Here is a 19,653-nt window from a genome sequence, read left to right on the forward strand (position 1 = left end):
TTTTTAATAAAAAGTCTCTTAAAAGGTGTTTTTTTACATAAAAAATTTAAAAGGTGTTCTTTTACAAAAAACTGATTTTATAGGGTGTTTCTTTGTAAATTTTCCTTTACAATATGATAATTTACAAGTTCTTGTTTAGTAAGATTTTCCAAGCACAACTCAATTTGATAAGGATCCAAATCTAAATTGACCCCATGTAAAAATAAATCAACAATGAATAATTCGAAATCGATCCGTCGGAGCAACTATTAACTATGAATAATTCGAAATCGATCCGCTGGAGCAACTATTAACTATGAATAATTCGAAATCGATCCGCTGGAGCAACTATTAACTATGAATAATTCGAAATCGATCCGCTAGAGCAACTATTAACTATAAATAATTTGAAATCGATCCGCTGGAGCAACTATTTTGATAGGTCTGCGTACATATTATCCATGAGTAGAGGTGTTATTGGTGGTATATTAAGTCTTTTTCGGATCAGCTGTTTCGGTTCAAGTAAAGTCCAATCTTGTATACATATTGATTTTTTTACATAAAATTTATTTTCAAATTGGATCGAAATTAAATTCAATCAAAAAGTTGAATAACTATCAAATCGTCCTATAGTTTGTTTAGGGCTTTGACGTTTCTCTACAAAGATGTGGCAAATCGGTGATGAGTGAAAATGACTCTGAAACATGGTCAACAGTTTTGGTTGGTTTTAACAGTGGAGCCACTAATAATAACTTTACCCTTTGCTAATTCAAGGGCCTAATTCTAGGATTCCTCTAAGCACTATCCTTCAACATTCTTCAAGGAACATAATCTCACTTTTGTCTTTTTGGTTTTCTCAAATGTTACTCGGACTTTTCATTTTGTTTCACGTATCCGTATTCGATCCTTAATATTCGGACATCAGTATGACACTTAAACACTTCATTCTAGGCATAAAATGAATTATTTAGACGTATTCAACATTTGAAAATGCATCAGTTTTCGATACCAGCACACCCCAGTCCAAGAAACATAGGTTTTCTCAGTTGCTCTAAAACGTGTTAGTTATAATATAATTCTTCTGGGTTTCAATATCTCTTATAACATAATCACCTACAAAAAAATAACATAATCACTACATAAAATCAACATTTAGTGGCATATATTTTGAGACATTGAAAAGAAATATCACTTATTTATATATCTGGTCTCGTTATTGTTATAGCTTTTATTTGAATAACACTATGAAGTGATTTATTCACATTTAATTTAGTTTTTAGTGACATGTACTTGTCACTTTAGCCTATATATAGTGACATTTATGAAAAATGCCACTAGAATTAATGTCGCGAAAAGTACTCCCTCTATTGCTTAAATAAGTTTCCATTGTCATTTTAGGGTGTTTTAATTGTTGTCCCATAAAAAATCTTTCTATTTATATCATAAATTTTGGACAAAAATAATCTTGTTCATTCTCATTTTAATATTTTTATAATATGTTTATGGTCTTCATATATCTTCCACATACTTAATTTTAATATTTTTATATTCTTTATGGTCCTCACATGTTTTCCACTAACTTTATAAAAATATTTTTTTATTGGTTGTGGTCTCTATATTTTTTCCACTAACTTTCTTTTAATATTTTTTAATGGTTATGGTCCCCACTTTTCCTCCATTAAATTTAATAAAATAATATATTCAAAAATGATTTTATTTTTCATAACTCCCATAAACATTCTTTGTGGGAGCTTTATAAAAAGAACAAAAGGAGTATATATTATTGTAGTGATTTTTCATTTTAGATTTTTGGATAAAATTATAATACTTTTATTTTTATCCATAACACACACACACTCTTTCTTTAAATCTCATCACACATTTATATTTTCATCTCATTCGCACATATGTTTTACTTTTTCATATGGATTTGTTAAGAGCAACAAACGGTCAAACAAAAAGAACGATTCAGACTCTTGAGGATTTGTTAAGAGCATCTGTTATGGATTTTGGTGGGTCATGGGACGATAACTTGATGTATGTAGACGGTAGAGTTCTCCTATAATAATAGTTTTTCATTCTAGCATAGGAATATCTACTTGTGAAGCTTTATATGGGAGAAAGTGTAGGAGTTCTATGTGTTGGGACTTGGAATGATGTAAATGAGTCGATGGAACTAGGACCAGAAATGGTTGAGGAGACTACATATAAGACATAGGGAGCACACTACTAAGGAATAAAATTGAATTGCAACCTAGAAGAATACTCCTATGACTTAAAAACCCAATCCTTATAATTCGCCACCCTTTTCATTTTTTCGCCACCCCCCTAGTAAATTACCATATTGCCCTTGGTTTTTGAAAAAATTACAATTATGCCATTGAAGCTAAAATTTTCTATATAAACCACAATAACACTAAAAATACTCTCACTACAACTAAAAACCAACATACAAAAGCAAAATTTGGGAGCAAAAATTAAGTTCAATCCGGAATTTATCAATCGAGGTAAGTTATTTGTAATTAAATTTAATCATGAAAAAAAAAAAAAATTATAGGAGTCGCCCAGATCTGGGCGACTGAACCGGGGTCGAGCCGCCCAGATCTGGGCGACTCCTATAATTTTTATTTTTATTTTTATTTATTATTAAATAAATGTTTATGTTTTGTATATATAAAAATTTTTGTTTTTTAATTTTTTCCTTATATTTAAGAAAAATATATTTAAAGTTTGAAATTTAAAAAAAAAAATTAAATTTAATCACGAAAAAAAAAAAAAAATTAAAGGAGTCGCCCAGATCTGGGCGACTCCTTTAATTTTTTTTTTTATTTTTATTTTTTCCGTATGTATATTATTAATTTAATTATTATTAATTTAATTATTATTATTATTGTATTGTTATTTTTGTTAATATTAAATATATGTTAATGTTATTATTATTAATATTATTATTATTATTGTGATTGTTAATTTTGTATTATTAAATATATGTTAATGTTGTTATTATTAATTTTATTATTATTATTGTTATTGTTATTTTTATTTATTATTAAATATATGTTTATGTTTTGCATATATTTTTTTTAATTAAATGTTAATAATTTTTTGTTATTTTTTTGTTATTTTTTTCCATATTTTATTTATGATTATTATGTATTTAGAAATATTATTATTTATAATATTGAATGAAACCGTAAAAAATTGTAGAAAATGGCTGGTAATCAAGGAAAAGGAAAAGGTTTTTTTAGGCAATTGTTGAGAGGTAATAGTTCTAGGCCTACCTTACTCAGAGGGGACCCGCATGAGAGAGGGGTCACGGGTTCTGCTAGGAGGGCTAGGCAGGAAGAGGCGGCCAGACACAGTGAGGCCCAAAGGTCGAGTACGCTGAACCAAGTGCGTACTCATTTTGATGACCAGGCTGATAGCCTCCAGAGTAGTTGGGGGGTTTATAGTGATGATGATAATGATGCTGATGATGTTCAGTTCCAAGGTCCTGAGCCTGCCCCATTGGACTGCACTATAGTTTGTGGCCCCGAAGGCAGATTTGCCCGTGGCGGCCCTAGTTCTTCCGCCGCATCTGAGCGTGCAGGAGGAAGTTTTGTCGATAATGAGCCGCCACGGGGCAGGCCCTCACAGTCCACTAACACAGACTGGTTAGTGACATCACCCCAGCCCGGGGGGCCGACAGATACGCGACTGATCCCTAGCTATGGCAGGCACATAGCTAAACTTATTTATGACGGCTCCGAGCGTACGCCTCCGATTCTGGAGTGCCGTATTAGGAAGAGACCGGTGGAGTCCATCATCGGATTGAGGGATTTGTCCGTTGAGCTAGTCGATTTTCTACCTTCCACTTCCCTCGGTCGACTACCGGTCATTATGCACCAGCACATCGACTCTGCTTTGATATCGGCGTTCGTCGAGAGGTGGCAGCCGGATACGAACACCTTTCACATGCCCTGGGGAGAGATGACGATTATGTTGCACGACGTGCAACGCATATTGGGCATTTCTATTGATGGTTCTCTGCCGGCTGAGCCTTCGGAGGCGGAGTGGGAGGTTGGTATCACCAATCTGGTCGGCGAGCCTCTGTCTGAGCTTCGACGTAAAGGTTCATTCACCAGCGGATGCATAAGCGTTGCTGAACTGATGCGGCTGTGTCTTAGGTCGCATGCCTTGGATACCCAGACCACAGCGTACTACATGGCTGTCATTGGCTCTACCTTGTTGGCGGATAAGACCAGGACTGGCATGCGACCTCACCCGATAGTTGTCGTCAACGACGATGAACAGGACGTGGCTTGGGGTGCGGTGACTTTGGCGTTCTTGTACAGGCAGCTCGGAATGGCATCTAGGGCTGGTTGCAAGACCATTGCTGGATGCCTCACATTGCTCCAGACATGGATCTATGAGTACTTCCCCGCTTTCCGCCCTCATCCTCGCCGAGATGATGTGCCAAACACGACTAGGGCGGAGATGTGGACGCCGAAGAAAGTAGGTCGTGAGCTGGACAGGTTGATATCATTCCGCAAGGTTCTGGACTCAATGACAGAGACTCAGGTATTTTACATTACATTTTGTCATGCATGTTGTTTTTTATCTGTAGGAAATTTGTTTTTTAACTTGGCCTGTAAGCAGGTTGAATGGACTCCCTACAATTGTGGAGCTGCTGCGTTGCTGCATGAGCACCCACGCACCACAGTCATCGGGGGTATCACCTGCTTTGATGTTGTGGAGGTGTATTTGCCGGAGCGGGCATTGCGACAGATTGGGTTCGTGCAGTCTATTCCTCCAGCTCCTATGAGACCAGCCAAGGCTCTTCGACCGGCACACGGAACCTACTCCGTGACCTTTCCTTCTTCTGCTGCTGCATTTGTGGAGGCGTGGAGTAGGTTCCCCTACAGTGGCCGCCTTGTTGAGCAGGGACTTCGACGGGCTACTGTTCCTTCAGAGACTGAACCTAATTACGTTGAATGGTTCAGAGTTTGCTCGCGCCCGTACATATCCCGAGACGATCTCCCATTTGATCTGCCACTTGATCTCCCGCGGGAAGAAGATCTAGACCCTCGACCACGAGAAGATGATCGGCTATATTCAAATGAACATTTTCTCCTTCTCATGGTTTTACTAGTGCTTGGTCTTCCCTTTCTCGGTGGACTAGCGTAAGGCTCAGGTATATCCGCACCAATCTGGGTGTAATTCATATTCAAGTACCTCAGCCATTCGGCGAACAAAAGCGGGATCAGATTTAAGGACTTCATCGACCAGAGATTGAAAGTACTCTTTGTCATTGGCGTTCGCGTTTCGTACTTCTTCATTGGGTTCGTCTCCTACCTCTGTGTACCTCAAAGTACTCCAGAATTCATGAATGTCATCCAAGTACAAAGCACCATGTGATCCAATTTTTATTTGTAAATAACATGCACACGGCAATCCATGGGTTTTTAGAAGTACACAACCGCATTTGTTCAATGCAAAATCACCCAGTTCTAACATGCGGTTAAACTCATTCTGGATCTGCTCCAAGGCATAGAGAGACACGTGGTGATATAGAGGTCTAAAGAAATACTGTCGTAGCATTCTTGGTACAGAAGTCATGGATTCCTGTAGCGATTGTCGGATTTTAGCTTGTTGATTTGTGATCTGTGCGTGCGCCCTTTTGAAAAGGGTATCGAATGAGCTATTACCGCTTCCAAGGTAATACTTAAAAGACGAGTGTTGGCTTTCCACTCTGCTGGTAGTATGGTTACCAAAGTGTAAACCATCATTCGTCCACGCACGCACAAATTTCTCTCTAAGTGGAATCCATGTTCCAGTCAAATACCGAACGACCCTTCGGTTCCAAACCGACCACGTACTGACGATCCCTTCCCATCTCTTTTCATATTCCCGGATTGTAGCACTTTCAACCAAGGGGTTCCATCTACTTTTCCTAAATAACTGCCCTTGTTGATTTTTCTTGCCGCCGCACAACTTGTCCACCATGTTCTCAACATCGTTGCCAATATGCCAGGTGCATAACAAATGACGTACATCTACATTAAACAAAACAGTGAACGTAATTAAGACATTATCAATAGATATAACCACAATAATGAACTCACAAAGCGTTTTTACCTGGGAAGACGTCACGAATAGCTGCAGATAAACCTTCGTCACGATCGGTTACAATGACGCTAGGAGTCTGAGCACTGCCGAAAATATCTCTCAATCCCTGCAGCACCCACGAGTACGACACAGCCGCCTCATCTCGCATCAAACAAAACGCAACCAAGAAGTTGTGATTTGTTGGCGTCATTCCGATGACTTCACATAGTGGCCACTTTGATTTGTTCGTTTTGTACGTTGTATCTATCAGCACAACATACGGCCACGTACGTATCATTTGGATTGAAGTAGGATTTGCAATTAAAAGTCTGCTCAAGTGCCCGTCATTATCCAACTCTGTCCAGACCACATAATTATGTTCTGTGGCCATATGAAGACAGTGTTGAAGGGGAGTCCTGCCCTCCATTTCATCTCTCCTTATTGATTGCCTAATATTATATATCTGATTCATACTAGCATAAAAACCAGGAAAATTATCTCTAATAGAATTCATAATAAAGGCCGGTTGCATTCCGGTTGCACTAAGCTGTCGTATGTGCTACCGAATATCTACATTAATCCTCGCCCTTACATGACCATCTCTGTACACCAAGAACGGGTGGTTATGTTTTCCCTTTACACCAGGACACACCCTTACCGTCCAAGGTCTTTCTCCTGGTTTACGACTACTTCCTACAATCATAAATTTACACCCACAACTCCTACTTTTAGAACCAGGTCGGGCAGCATTATCTACATCACCCCTAAGTTTACCATAGCGGTGACATCTTAAATAACAACTAACTCTGGAACGTCCTTCTTTCTTTTTATAAGAAGCACGTGTAAATAGAAAACCGATTGTAATTGCTATCGCATCGGCCCAACTATGTAACTCATCTATGGAGATAAATTCCCTATCCGTAACAAAGCGACCGGAGTAGTCTACGTTGTCTCCAAAATTTTCAAACTCCTGCACATTTGAAATGATATAAATTAAGTACATTAATGACTACAATAATAATATTTGGATTAATAATAACAACAACAACAACAATAATAATAATAATAATAATAATAATAATAATAATAATAATAATAATATTTATAATAATAATAATATTAATAAATAAATAGATAACGATAAATCAAATTAATAATGACAATAACAATAATAATTTTAATAATAATAAAAACATTACGTTAACAAAAAAAATTTAAAAACATTTAAAATAAATAAATAATGACAAGAAAAATAATAACAATAATAATAATAGTTATAACAATAATAAATAAATAAATAATTATAACAATAATAAATAAATAAATAAATAATAGTTATAACAATAATAATAATAACAATAATAATAATAATAATAACAACAAATACAACAATAATAATAATAATTATAACAATAATAAATAAATAAATTACGTAAATTAAAATATTAAAAAATTTAAAAAATAAAAATATTTACAATAAAAATTAAAATAATGACAACAACAATAATAATACTAACAATAATTATAAAAATAATTTAAAAATACGTAAATTTAAAAAAAAATAAAAATAAAAAATAAAAAATAGCAGTCGCACAGATCTGGGCGACTGCACCATGGTCCAGTCGCACAAAACTGGGCGACTGAACCATGGTTCAGTCGCCCAGTTTTGTGCGACTGGACCATGGTTCAGTCGCCCAGATTTGTGCGACTAGACCATGGTTCAGTCGCCCAGATTTGTGCGACTTGTTTTTTTTTTTTTTTTTTTTTCCTTCGAACGGCAATTTTACGTACCGCATCCGACTCATAGTCGCTTTCGTTAGCCATATTCAACCAACTACGCCTTACAACTTCATTAACACTTTTTAGAGAGATAGTACCAGTTTTTAGTGAGATAGTACCGTGTTTCAATTCGTATTTCAAACGCATCTCTGAGTTCGATATATATAGACAAATCATCCTCATTAAATTCTTAATAGTGTTATTAAGCGTGATTTACATTTATTAATTATTTTTTAACTCCAATAGCATTTTTGTAATTCTTTTAAATCCAGGGGCAATTAAGTAATTTTGGAGGGGAGGTGGCGAAAAAATAAAAAGGAGTGGCGAAAAATAGCAACACCCCTTAAAAAAGACCTAAATCAAGGATGTCAAGAGATTTGACGTTTCTATGACGTAGATTAATTGCGCAATCAAAACATGATATCATCACATGACGCGATTGAATACTTTTAACAAAGACTTGGAGTCTTCCATAAATGACAGTTGATAACTGTGTTGATTAAAAAGAACAACAATTTTTGGAAAATGCCAAAGACTTTAGATAAAGTAGAAGATAGTTTAGTATGGATTTGTTCGATATTCTTTCAAATCATCTTACCTTCGTTGAATTTTCTAATAATAACCAAATAAAGTGTGATATTCATTGTTCCATTTTCATAAAGTTTGTTGGACAATTTTGATTATGAACAAGTGTTATTGAATGTTATACATCAATTTCAATTACGGGTTTGTCGTATTTAACTTAAAATCAAAAAGACAACCGTAAATAATCCTATTTTTTTTTTTAAATATTTTGTAAACAAAAATTAAAATAATAAAAATACTCTTATATAAGTGGTTGGGAATAATGATTATATTAGTATTTGATATTAATTGATATTAATGCCATTGACATTTGAAAACAATATCTTTTTTAAAAACTCTTCAAACTTCCATCTTGGTATGTCATTTATGATTGTTAAAATGTCTCAAACTCTTACCTCTAATATAGCAATAATATTTGAAAGATTTTCAAAATTAATAATTTAAGATGAAATATAAATTGCTATACATAACTCAATTCTTCATAAAAATTACAAAATTTCTTTTTCATACTATTAATTTTCCATTTAAGATTTTTTAAAAATTTTCCTAATTTTATAATTCGTGAATTTATATGGAGATTTTGATTTCGTTGAATATGTTTATTTTTATTGATATTATGAAATTCAATACAGATTTGATTTTACAAAATTTATATACTTGTGCTATGTTTTAACATTTTAAGCGCTAATTTTCTGAATATGTTTAATTAATTCTAATATTTTACTTTTTCATTGTTGTTTATTAGATTTGTATTATTGTCTTAATTTAAAAATTTTTTATTATTTTTATTTATACTTTATGTAAATGTAGGATGTTACGTAACTATACTCTTCGAATTTCGGAATTGCAAGATACAAGAACAATAGCTTCATGAATCGAGAAAATAAGGTAAGTTGAGGAAATAAGAGGGGTTGAGAGAATCGAATCCAATACCTTACTTCTATTATTATGTTGCTGCGAAAACATAGGAAAAAAGGAAGAGAAAATGAACTCAAAAACTAGTAATACAAATAATTTTAATAATTTTGTATGTTTTTGAGATTTAATTTTGTTCAAAGTACTTAAAAAGGCCTTTATTTTTAATTTCGCTTTTGGCCACCAAAATTTTGAAAAAGAACTGCTTACTTTAATTGTTGGATGTAATAATAAGAATTCACAATACAAACAAAAGTCAATCACGTATTTTGCTTTCTCAGTGTTCACAAATCTTTTACGCACTTGGAATAATGTGTTGTATTTGAACATTTTTGGTCTTTGCACAGCTTGAATTCTTACTTACAAATTTAACAGCTAATACATATATTAAGTAAACCTTCCTAAACGGTTAGTTGGAGGGGGTTTGAAGTTGGTTATTTTTAGTTAAGTCAATTTCCAGGCAAATTATTTTTGGGTCAGCTCAATGTCTGATAAGATCACATCGGATTCGGGTCAATCCAACAGAGTTTTTATCTATATATTATTTCCAATATATATATATATATATATATATATATATATATATATATATATATATATATATATATATATATATATATATATATATATATATATAATAATTTTTTATATTTTTATATTATTTTTATATAAAAGGCCAATATCCCAATTTTAGGACTACAACAAAGAAATATCGGTTCAAATTTAAAAATAAGGAAAACTATTCTGGCTTCCGACAATAAATGATAACGTGGAACTGAAACTTATTACCAAAGATTAAAAATGAATACGGAAAATTGAAAATGGGTCAATAAAAATTCGATCAGGGTTCCACAATCACTTCAAAAAAATTAACTTTTTGCAACATTGAATTTAGTGACATTAAAAAAATATCACTGATTTATATTTTTAGTGTAATGATTATTGATTTTATTTAAGTTCTACTATAAAGTGATCTAGTGACACTAAAATTTTGGCCTTTACTGACTTATGTAATTATTACTATAATTTATAGTGACATTTATGACAAATGTCACTAGATCCTATGTGACGAAAAACTTTAGTATGGTTTTACGACAAATAAAATGTGTGTAAACCGACGATATATACATTAGAAATTTGAAGTAGTAACATTAAATTAAATGTCACTAAATAAATTCCACTACAAATATATCATAATATTGTAGTGAATTTTTTTGGATTTCTCTATTATAGTTATTTCAAATTTTGAGCTCTCACTAAAATTCCAATTATAATTTAACAGGTTAATAATAAGGAATAATATTGACTTGCAACATAGAATTAGAAAAATACAAGAGTAAAATAAATATTGACACAATAATTCATATGAGATTATTTTGCATATGACGGTTTCCTCTACGACTTACGATTATGTCAGCAAATTTCTCGTCACGCAATAGATTAGTTTTACAAATGCAAACTTGCAAAGACTTAGGAGTCTTCCCATGAACTAAATACAATAAGTCTGTGATATGTGTAATCCAAAATTTAAAATGATCAAGAATTTTCAAAAAGCTATTATCCTAAACCATAATGTAAAAATAAAGCCACTGTATTTGGTAAAATTTCTAAATGAATAGATATTTTTTGCATTATAAGGTGTAAAAAAACCATGTTTTGGATATTAAGGTATATTTTATGATTTCGAACGATATTTAGGCGTTACAATAACCACATTATCTATGTTACTGCATCAACGTTCCATTATTACGATCGTGATTGTAACTGTATTTTTCCACCATGTTTATTTTGCCCTAATTAGAATGCAACATAAGATTTTAAAAGTTTGTACCTATTTGAATTATATAATTTTAGTGTAAAAATTCGTGCAATGCATGATTGTTTTAACATTGACATATATAAACATATGATTGTGAAAATACTCAATTTTGACAGTTATATGTATAAATTAACTTTGTAATTTTAAAAATTATTGGCAATATATTATATTCTCTAACTTACTCAATTTAACTATATAAAAATAAATGCTAGTATAAGATATTTTAATGGTAGAGATATTAATCAAGATCAGATTTCATATTATTTTTCTTTAGCCAATAAATTAGTTTCATTTGGCAAAATTTTTTAGTTGTGACACTTAATTAAGATTTTTCAAATTTTTTTAGTATAATGTATTATTTTTTATAAGTATTGAGAAAGTAGTTACTTTTGTATTAACTTGTAGTCTATTAACTACACTCCAATATTACACTTGTTGAAATATCTAACAATCGAGTAATGTCATTAATTCATTGCTTAACTTTCCAAAAGTTTGGTTTATGATTGTTGATAGTTCAATTGTTGTCTTTATGATAAAATACTAATAAGATATTATTGTGCAAATCCTCTCCAATTCGAAAGTTATCTTTATCTTTATTTTAATATAATAAAGAACTAATAGTTAATATTCTATTAGAAAGTCAAGTCAATTGTATTCCTTAGAAAAATGAAGTTATAGTTCCACTAATTAATATTAATTAACCTTCAATATTCTCATTAACATCTTTCTCATTTTCTAACAAACGGAAACAATAATTAATTACCATCTACATAAAGATAAGAGTTTAAATTTTATTTATGTTAAAGATTATACTTATTTTGCTAGGTAACATTTGCTACAAGTATAAAATTTGAGTGTAACATCTTGAGATTTTTTTGACGTCATTTATTAATATTTTAATGACTTTTGGGTATTTTATAATTATATTAAATTAATTTTGAAGTAGTTTTAATAAATTCCTTTCACATACGAATTTAAATATTAACACATATTTATATTAAAAATACAATCACGATTTCTAAATAAAGAGGTTCGAATCAAAATGATTATTTTATTGAAATGTGTGAGCATACGAAGGTGAGTTCTTAATTGGGTCTCGCAGTGGGCTGTCTCGCCTGTTCCCAGCTACGAACAGGGCTGCGTGTTGCTCTCACAGCAGCCGGCGGCCCCTAGTGCCACCAACTCCCCATTTTGGTCCTCCACCACCACAACAACCACCTACAATCTTACCCTTTTCAAGTTCCTCCATTGTGCCCATTTTGTAAGAGGAAAGTAGAGCCTTAGTTGGGTGATTTTGTGACTTTTGATCGTGCAGTGACGCTTACAGGTACGTACACGCAGTAACTAACCCTTACATGCAATTTTCTTTAAGACATTATTGTTTATTATGATAATATACATTGCATTGAAACTATGAGATACTAGTGAGTACGCTTTACATGAAGAGCTATCGACTATGAAGTCCTTGCGCTTAGAATAGTTTAGAGAATGAGAGTGTTGATAGAAGGCGGGAACCACCCCCTTATTTATTTAAGAATTAGATTATGCCTTAATTGGAGTTAGAATGACTCCGTTATAGGTGAATTTCATATTCTATTGAGTGGCTCAGTGGGTTTTGGCGCGCTGCTATCCCAGGGCGCTCATTAATAGTTGAGAGTGGAAGTTATTCCCATCTGATAAGGTACTAGATTATGATTAGCTGGCGTGACTCAACTGGATTATGTCCGGTTGTTTTAGTAGTCCCCTAGGTGAAGTTCGACGGGACCACCGTAAGGGGGTATGAGCATGCTTGGGTCATTGGGCGCCGGGTGGCCGATAACGCCCCTTGACCGAGGTGTTACCATGCGATTGCGGGCCTTGCAAACCCCAATATGGTGGCCTCTTCACTGGTTTAGTACCCCAGTGTGTTAGTTTTTCCCGAAGTTAGGACCCGAGAAGGTCAGTTGGAGGGGGCATGAGCTCATACTTTGCCATGGGCGCCGGGTGGCCGATAACGCCCTTGGCCGTGTCACTATGCCAGGAAGTAGAGAAAAGATCCACTGATAGAAAAATATTCAGTGATAGAAAGTTTATTCTTTGATCGAAAGTTATTTAATGATAGAAGGTTCATTCTTTGGTAAAAAGCTTACGCGTTGATAGAACGTTCACTCTTTGATAGAATAATTACTCATTGAAAGAACATCTACTTATTGATATAATAGTTTATGCTAGTGAGAAGTGTGCCTAAGTTAAGTTACCTCAAGGGTATTACGGACTATGATCACACTTACCTTAAGATAGACAAGCTCTATAAGGTCATGTGTTAGGTATTCTGTTAATGCCTTGGTCGAATTGATACTATACGTGTTTTGCAAGAGTTTATGTTTGAAAAGAGGAGCATGAAGACCTGCATTTTACCCAAGAACACATGGTTCGGGTTGGAAAGCACGTAATGAAATTAAGAAGTGTAAGTGGCCGATAAACGGTTACTATCCGTGCTTGCGTTTTATGAAATCATCTTATGTTGTTTTATGATATAATGCTATCTAGTAGTTGACCTTATTATATTTGATGCTAGTTACTGACGTGTACGTGTTTATGTTTATGTTTGATTGTTGATGACTTTCTATGATTGTCCTGCTATGACACATTGGCCTTTGGTCTAATGTCGAGCAGCAGGAGGATCATAGACAGGCGTAGCAGGTACTGGAGCTTCTTTTGCATTGCATTGCATTGGGGGAGAGTGATGAGGGTGAAGCATAACCTGTGTCATCCCGCAATCTTTCGATTTTGTAGTTTTTTGTTATCTTTTGTAAACTTTGGTTGTATATGTTTTGTTATGAGGCCTTGCGTCCTCCCTCGTATATTTGTATTTCCGCTGCGTAGTTTATAACTCTGTATGGTTTTAAGGAGTTAAGTCTTTTTAAAACGCAAACGTCGACACTGGAACCACGATCCATGCTTGGCATGTGGATTTGAGAAGCCGGCGACGAATCATTCCGCCGTGACATAGTTTTGATGGGCTGTTGATGCCTTTACTTTGTTAACTTCTAAATAACTTTTGTTTTTCTACAAAGACGCACAGTTTATGCTGCCAAAATTTCCACTCACCTTTTTAAAGTAATATTTAACGTTTATCCAAATTCTTTTCCTTTTCTTTTATGTAACACCCGAATTTCCTCCCGTCCTTTACGGTTTTGGTTTCGTTAAGGGGTCGGAAATTCTGGGGTGTTACATTGAGCTAGCAAATCAAGAAAATGGATAAATATTGGTAAAAAATATAATTTGTAGAGAAGCGGAAGAAATATGTTGTAATAACCCGACTTACCGTTGACTGGGTAAACAGGGTCATCACTAGGTTCGTTTTCCAACAAACTGAAATTACACTTCCAAAACTCAAGCAAAGAGGTCAGATTAAACTGAGTGAGAAGTAACAATCCAAAATAACAAAACACAGTAATTCATATCATAGGTTTAAAAGCAACATCAGTTCCCTAGATCTATGTGCGCACAGGGAGTCTAGTTTGAGAGGTGCACCATAGCTCTAAGGCTATGTCGCTCTCGGGTGAAGCTAGTCAATATCTCAATGACAATTCGCTTCAAAATCAGGGAGTAGGAAGCCATGTTCCTCAACTCCGTCAATGACCAGCTCGCAAGCCCGATCCATTGACCATATCAATCTCACCATAATCATTCATAAACATTTATCACATTCATATAAATTTCACAAACTTTAAATAAACATTTTACAAATGGTAGCCTGGCCAGACCCCTTTTTAAGGGACTGTTAGTACTCACCGACGATGTCGCTTCAAGGTAACGAATCCAGCTATCAACTAAAAGGGTTCTTCGATGATATCGTCTCCTGGAGCATAACAAGATCACAACATCACTAGAGAGCGTTCGATACTACTACACTAACATATAACTTATTACATCTCCTCCTAAGACCGCAGCTTAACCAAGAGTTATGCTAGCATTCTAACCTTTAAAATCTTACAGTCGATTCAAGAATATCAATTACCCAATACTTTCTTATAAACAACCATGTTCCACCAATTTCGTAAATTCAATGTCCATCCATCTCATACTTACATATCAAGATTCACAAGGATTTAAGGTTACATATGTGGATGAAATGAAAAGATAAATCAAATGTGCAGATGAGAATTAAAGAATTAAGATTTATGGAATTTAGAATAGAGGAAGCGAGAGTTTTCTTAAGCGAATAATTAAAATGCTCTCCTAACTAATCATTTGTAACCTTTAACATATATATTTTTTGCCTTTCTCAGACTGTCCTTCTTTCCTCTTCTCAGTTGAAATTATAATCCCATTCCCTTCGAGTCTTTTATGCAGCCAAAGACAAATCTTAATTGTTATGTTTCTCGGACTTACCTAAGAATTTCTTCTCCCTTAACCTGTCCTCTTTGCTCCCCTCTAACTTATCTTCTCACTATTCCCATTTGTTGTTCCCCTGGCCTACATGGTTTAGCTTTGCCCTCTTGTCCTTGTTGCTTAAAAGGAATAAAAATGTTTTCTCTAATTCTCAAGACCTAGCTGAAACAACCTCTATCCTTGAAATACCCCGGCCGGTGACTATTTATGGAGATTATTGATTGGCCCTATAGACCACCACAAGTCTTTACCTCTTGGAAAGTTTTCCTGGGTGCGCATGAGTGCGGCGAAAGTGCGCTGAAAAGATTTGTATTGGTTTTTAGGGCCAGTTTACAGTCTTCCTAGGTAGTCACTGGCGGTCCGATGAGCTTGGATATTACAAATGGTATCAGAGCAACCTTGCAACCGTGGCAGATCATGTGTTCAGTGCACCTAGGCGGTTAAAGGTCCTGTAACTAAGGTTCAATGAGGACGTTGTATTCCTGAATGGGGGTGAATGTGATACCCTAGATTGAGCTTTATAAAGGATTGATAGATTACTCATATCTACAATTAAGAGTGCTTGATGTGAAGCAATCTTAGGATGAATGACCTCCAGAAAGTTTTCTTGGGTGCGCACAAGTGAGGCCAACGTGCGCTGAAAAGACTCGTGTTGGTTTGTGATGCCAGACTATAGTCTCCATGAGTAGTCATTGGTGGTTCGATGGACCAAGGTGTTACAAGTGGTATAAATAGCAAGAACAAAGGAACAAAAAAATAATAATTGTGAGGCATCTCAGCAAGTTTATCAATCTACAGATTTAAAACAAAAGACACGGATAATATTTTATTCGTTTTAACAATTTAGGGCCAAACTTTAATATCAAAGTGCAATAATAACTAAAGAAAAATCTACAAATATAATTAAAATAAAAGATGTTGAAATTACCTTTTCCATTTAATATTTTTAGAGCCAAACTTTTAATATCAAAGTAAATTAATAAAATGAAGGTAATTAAACAATTTGTTTAAATAAATTCCTTTAGCAATGCAAGTTAGCATATTGCAACTCCAACTATCATTGTAAGTATGGGTTTCCATGTTGGTCTAATACTCTAATCTATCTCAACAAGCGTAAATTACTAGGAAACTTCGTATAATGCCTACTTCCCTTTGTCTTTTAGTATAATTGACTTAATTCAAAAATCAAAAGATCATATCTTTTTAGAAATAATTAAATATCTCCACTTCAATAATGATAATGATAAAAAATATTAATACACACAATAATGAAAATGATAAAATTATTATGTGGAAATATAGTGATGAAATCGTGCATGTATACGTAATATTGATCAAGTGCTTTGCTCGATATATTTTTTCGATAATTGTGCTTGATATTTGTTTTCTATAGGCCTTTCCATGATATTTAATTGTGACTGACCAAGAATTCTTCGTCTTGGTAATATTTTAATACTTCTCTCTTTCAAAGGTGTTCATTCGAATACTGAGTTAAGTTGGATTAAAAGTGGGATTTCATTGATATTATTTTTAACTTAATTATAAATTCATTTTGAAATAGGATTAAAATATGATTTAATCGTAGAAATATATAAATATTCATATTTTAGACTACTGATGTTCTTTTAGATTACCTTTTAGGGTTCTTACCCTCTTGCTTATCTAGTTTCTTTTATTATTAGTTTTTGTTTTTTTTATTTTGTAGATGGTTCTACTTATTTATTTTATTTATAGGCATTTAAGTTATCTTTCCCGTATAGTTACGTCTCTTTATCGTTCTCGAACCAGGGGATTCATTTGGCCGCACTCTCCTTTATGGATATGAGTTGTCGCCATCCTTCCCTCTCCAGACCCTGTCCATAATTTTTCTATGAGCGGAATACACTGAGTAGTATGATAATGATGGATCGTGGATCTATTTTAAAAACCTCTAATCTAATCTAACAACCATTATTTAATTTTGAAATTTGGTCTCCATAGCCTCTCGTCTTTCTCCCCTTTCTTCTATTAGCTCTTTCAAACACTAATTTTCTTAGTTATTTTTGAGGCTACGTTTAATAATTTGGTTAATGGCTTAATTTCTTCACTCTATTTTTTTTCTTTTATTTTTAGAATAAAAGCCCATGTTCTCTCTATTAAAGAGTTATAGTACCCATTTAATTTAATATTTTGTTTCATTCATTTAATTTTTTGACCAAATTTCGACCAACTTTAAAGAGTCTGAATTTTCAATCAGATTTTCGGCTACCATGATTGTTACTCAATTTTGGAAAAAAGGAGGAATACTTCTTGCCTTTATTTTCGGCTAATCAACGACCATTTTTCGACCAAATAACTAATAAAATGATTAAAAATAAAAAATTTTAATCAGCCATCTAACCGATGTTTAACAATTGAATTAGTTATTTAAATTTTGATCATTTTAATAAACTTGAGGATTTTTTAATTTTTATTTCATTTTAATAAGCTTAAGATATTTTTTGCGACTAACACTATACTAATATGATTAATACTAAATTAATACGACTAATAAAGACATATACCACTGATACTATACTAATACGAATACGGTATATAATATGCTAATATTACAATAACATAATAAAAGTTCACTAATGAATATGACTAATATGGAGTACTGCTAATATGACTAATACTACCCTAATACGACTAATATTACACTAATACTAAGCTAATAGGAATAATACACTAATATGAGTTATGATATACTAATAGTACGTTAATAAGACAATATATATACTACTATGACTAATACTTTACTTATAAAATTAATATCATATTGAGTCGTAAATATGACTAATTTTTTGTTGATATGATGAGTACAACACTAATAAGACTAATACAACTAATAATTAACTATTATGACTATCATTATACTAATACTACACTTAATATGATAAATAATGTACTAATACAACTAATAGTAAATTAATATGACTAACACTTAATAAATACAACAAATACTAAACTAACATGACTAAAAATTATATATATATATATATATATATATATATATATATATATATATATATATATATATATATATATATATTGATGCTAAATCAATTTAGGTGTGGTTTCAGTTTGATTTTGTACTGTTTTGGTTTTTCTGGTGAGTAATAAAGTTTTATTTGCCAAAAACATAGATTTAAAGAGACAAAAAAAGTATATTTCCTCCGTTCCATAGTGCTTGTAACTAATAGTAATATTTTCTCACACAATATGTTATAATCAATTTCAAGTATTTCAAAACAGATGTAATGTAATATTAAGTTCAAGATTGTTGTTAGTTTTTTAATTAAAATAAACAAAATTTCTTACTCGGAAAAATTGGTGTTTGTTCTTAGCACAACAATTGAACTCTTGCTACCAAATTTATCATGCAATACGTAAGGAAACAACATTGACTTGGAGCTTAATCTATTAATGAAAGACCATATGCAATTATAAATGTGACGATGTTTATTGTATTTTGTATGAATCTGGTGTAATTTACTACAAATGAAGGACGTCATGCTGCTTTGTCTTACTTTTCTTGTAGTTACGTTGCTAATCATTATAGGCAGAGCTAAGGCTGTTAGGGTCTTGGGTTGGCCAAGCCGATCAAACACCCCTAAAATTTGAAATTTTTTTGATAATAGTTGTTTAAGAAACTTTTATATATTTAGACTCTTTAAGTAGTTAAAGTTTTTTAACCTACTCTCATTAAGTTTTGGCGTCGCCACTACTGATTAGTAATACAAGTAATTTGGACAAAAATTATGTTCATATGCCCTTTTCCTATGAAGCTATTAATAAACTCCGTACAATTTCACAACCTTAGACGAAGAGTAAACACAAGTTATACAAATTAAAAATACATGAAAATAAATGCAATATAACCACATATGAAAATTCTATATTTTTTAATGATAATCCTCCTCAAATTAGAGTGCGTAAGACATGAATGCCAACTCAATCTGAAAGTAATTCTAAATAAGTAGTTCTGTGTTGAAATTTTTAACCTAATTAATTAATTGGATCGAACCGACAAAATTTATTTATGAAATAGATCCGGACAATGTGAAAATTATAAACCTGACATAAGCTTG

At 32.9% G+C, this 19,653-nt stretch overlaps 2 protein-coding genes across 2 annotated transcripts; one reads left to right on the forward strand and one right to left on the reverse strand.

Annotated features, from left to right (window-relative positions):
• Positions 1–1,903: 1,903 nt before the first annotated feature.
• LOC130802497 (protein MAIN-LIKE 2-like) lies at positions 1,904–5,254 on the forward strand. Its single transcript, XM_057666514.1, has 6 exons — positions 1,904–2,027; positions 2,109–2,170; positions 3,463–3,560; positions 4,146–4,539; positions 4,618–4,962; positions 5,141–5,254. The coding sequence occupies exons 1-6, from the start codon at positions 1,904–1,906 to the stop codon at positions 5,252–5,254; spliced, it is 1,137 nt and encodes a 378-aa protein (XP_057522497.1).
• Positions 5,255–5,485: 231 nt separating this feature from the next.
• LOC130802498 (protein FAR1-RELATED SEQUENCE 2-like) lies at positions 5,486–6,608 on the reverse strand. Its single transcript, XM_057666515.1, has 3 exons — positions 6,097–6,608; positions 5,838–6,014; positions 5,486–5,496 (listed from the first exon to the last, which is right to left on the reverse strand). Exons 1-3 carry the CDS (start codon positions 6,596–6,598, stop codon positions 5,486–5,488), a joined length of 690 nt encoding a protein of 229 aa, XP_057522498.1. The 5' UTR covers positions 6,599–6,608.
• Between the last annotated feature and the right edge of the window lie 13,045 nt (positions 6,609–19,653).

The sequence above is a fragment of the Amaranthus tricolor genome, chromosome 16 (assembly GCF_026212465.1).
Source record: "Amaranthus tricolor cultivar Red isolate AtriRed21 chromosome 16, ASM2621246v1, whole genome shotgun sequence".
Taxonomy (NCBI): Eukaryota; Viridiplantae; Streptophyta; class Magnoliopsida; order Caryophyllales; family Amaranthaceae; genus Amaranthus; species Amaranthus tricolor.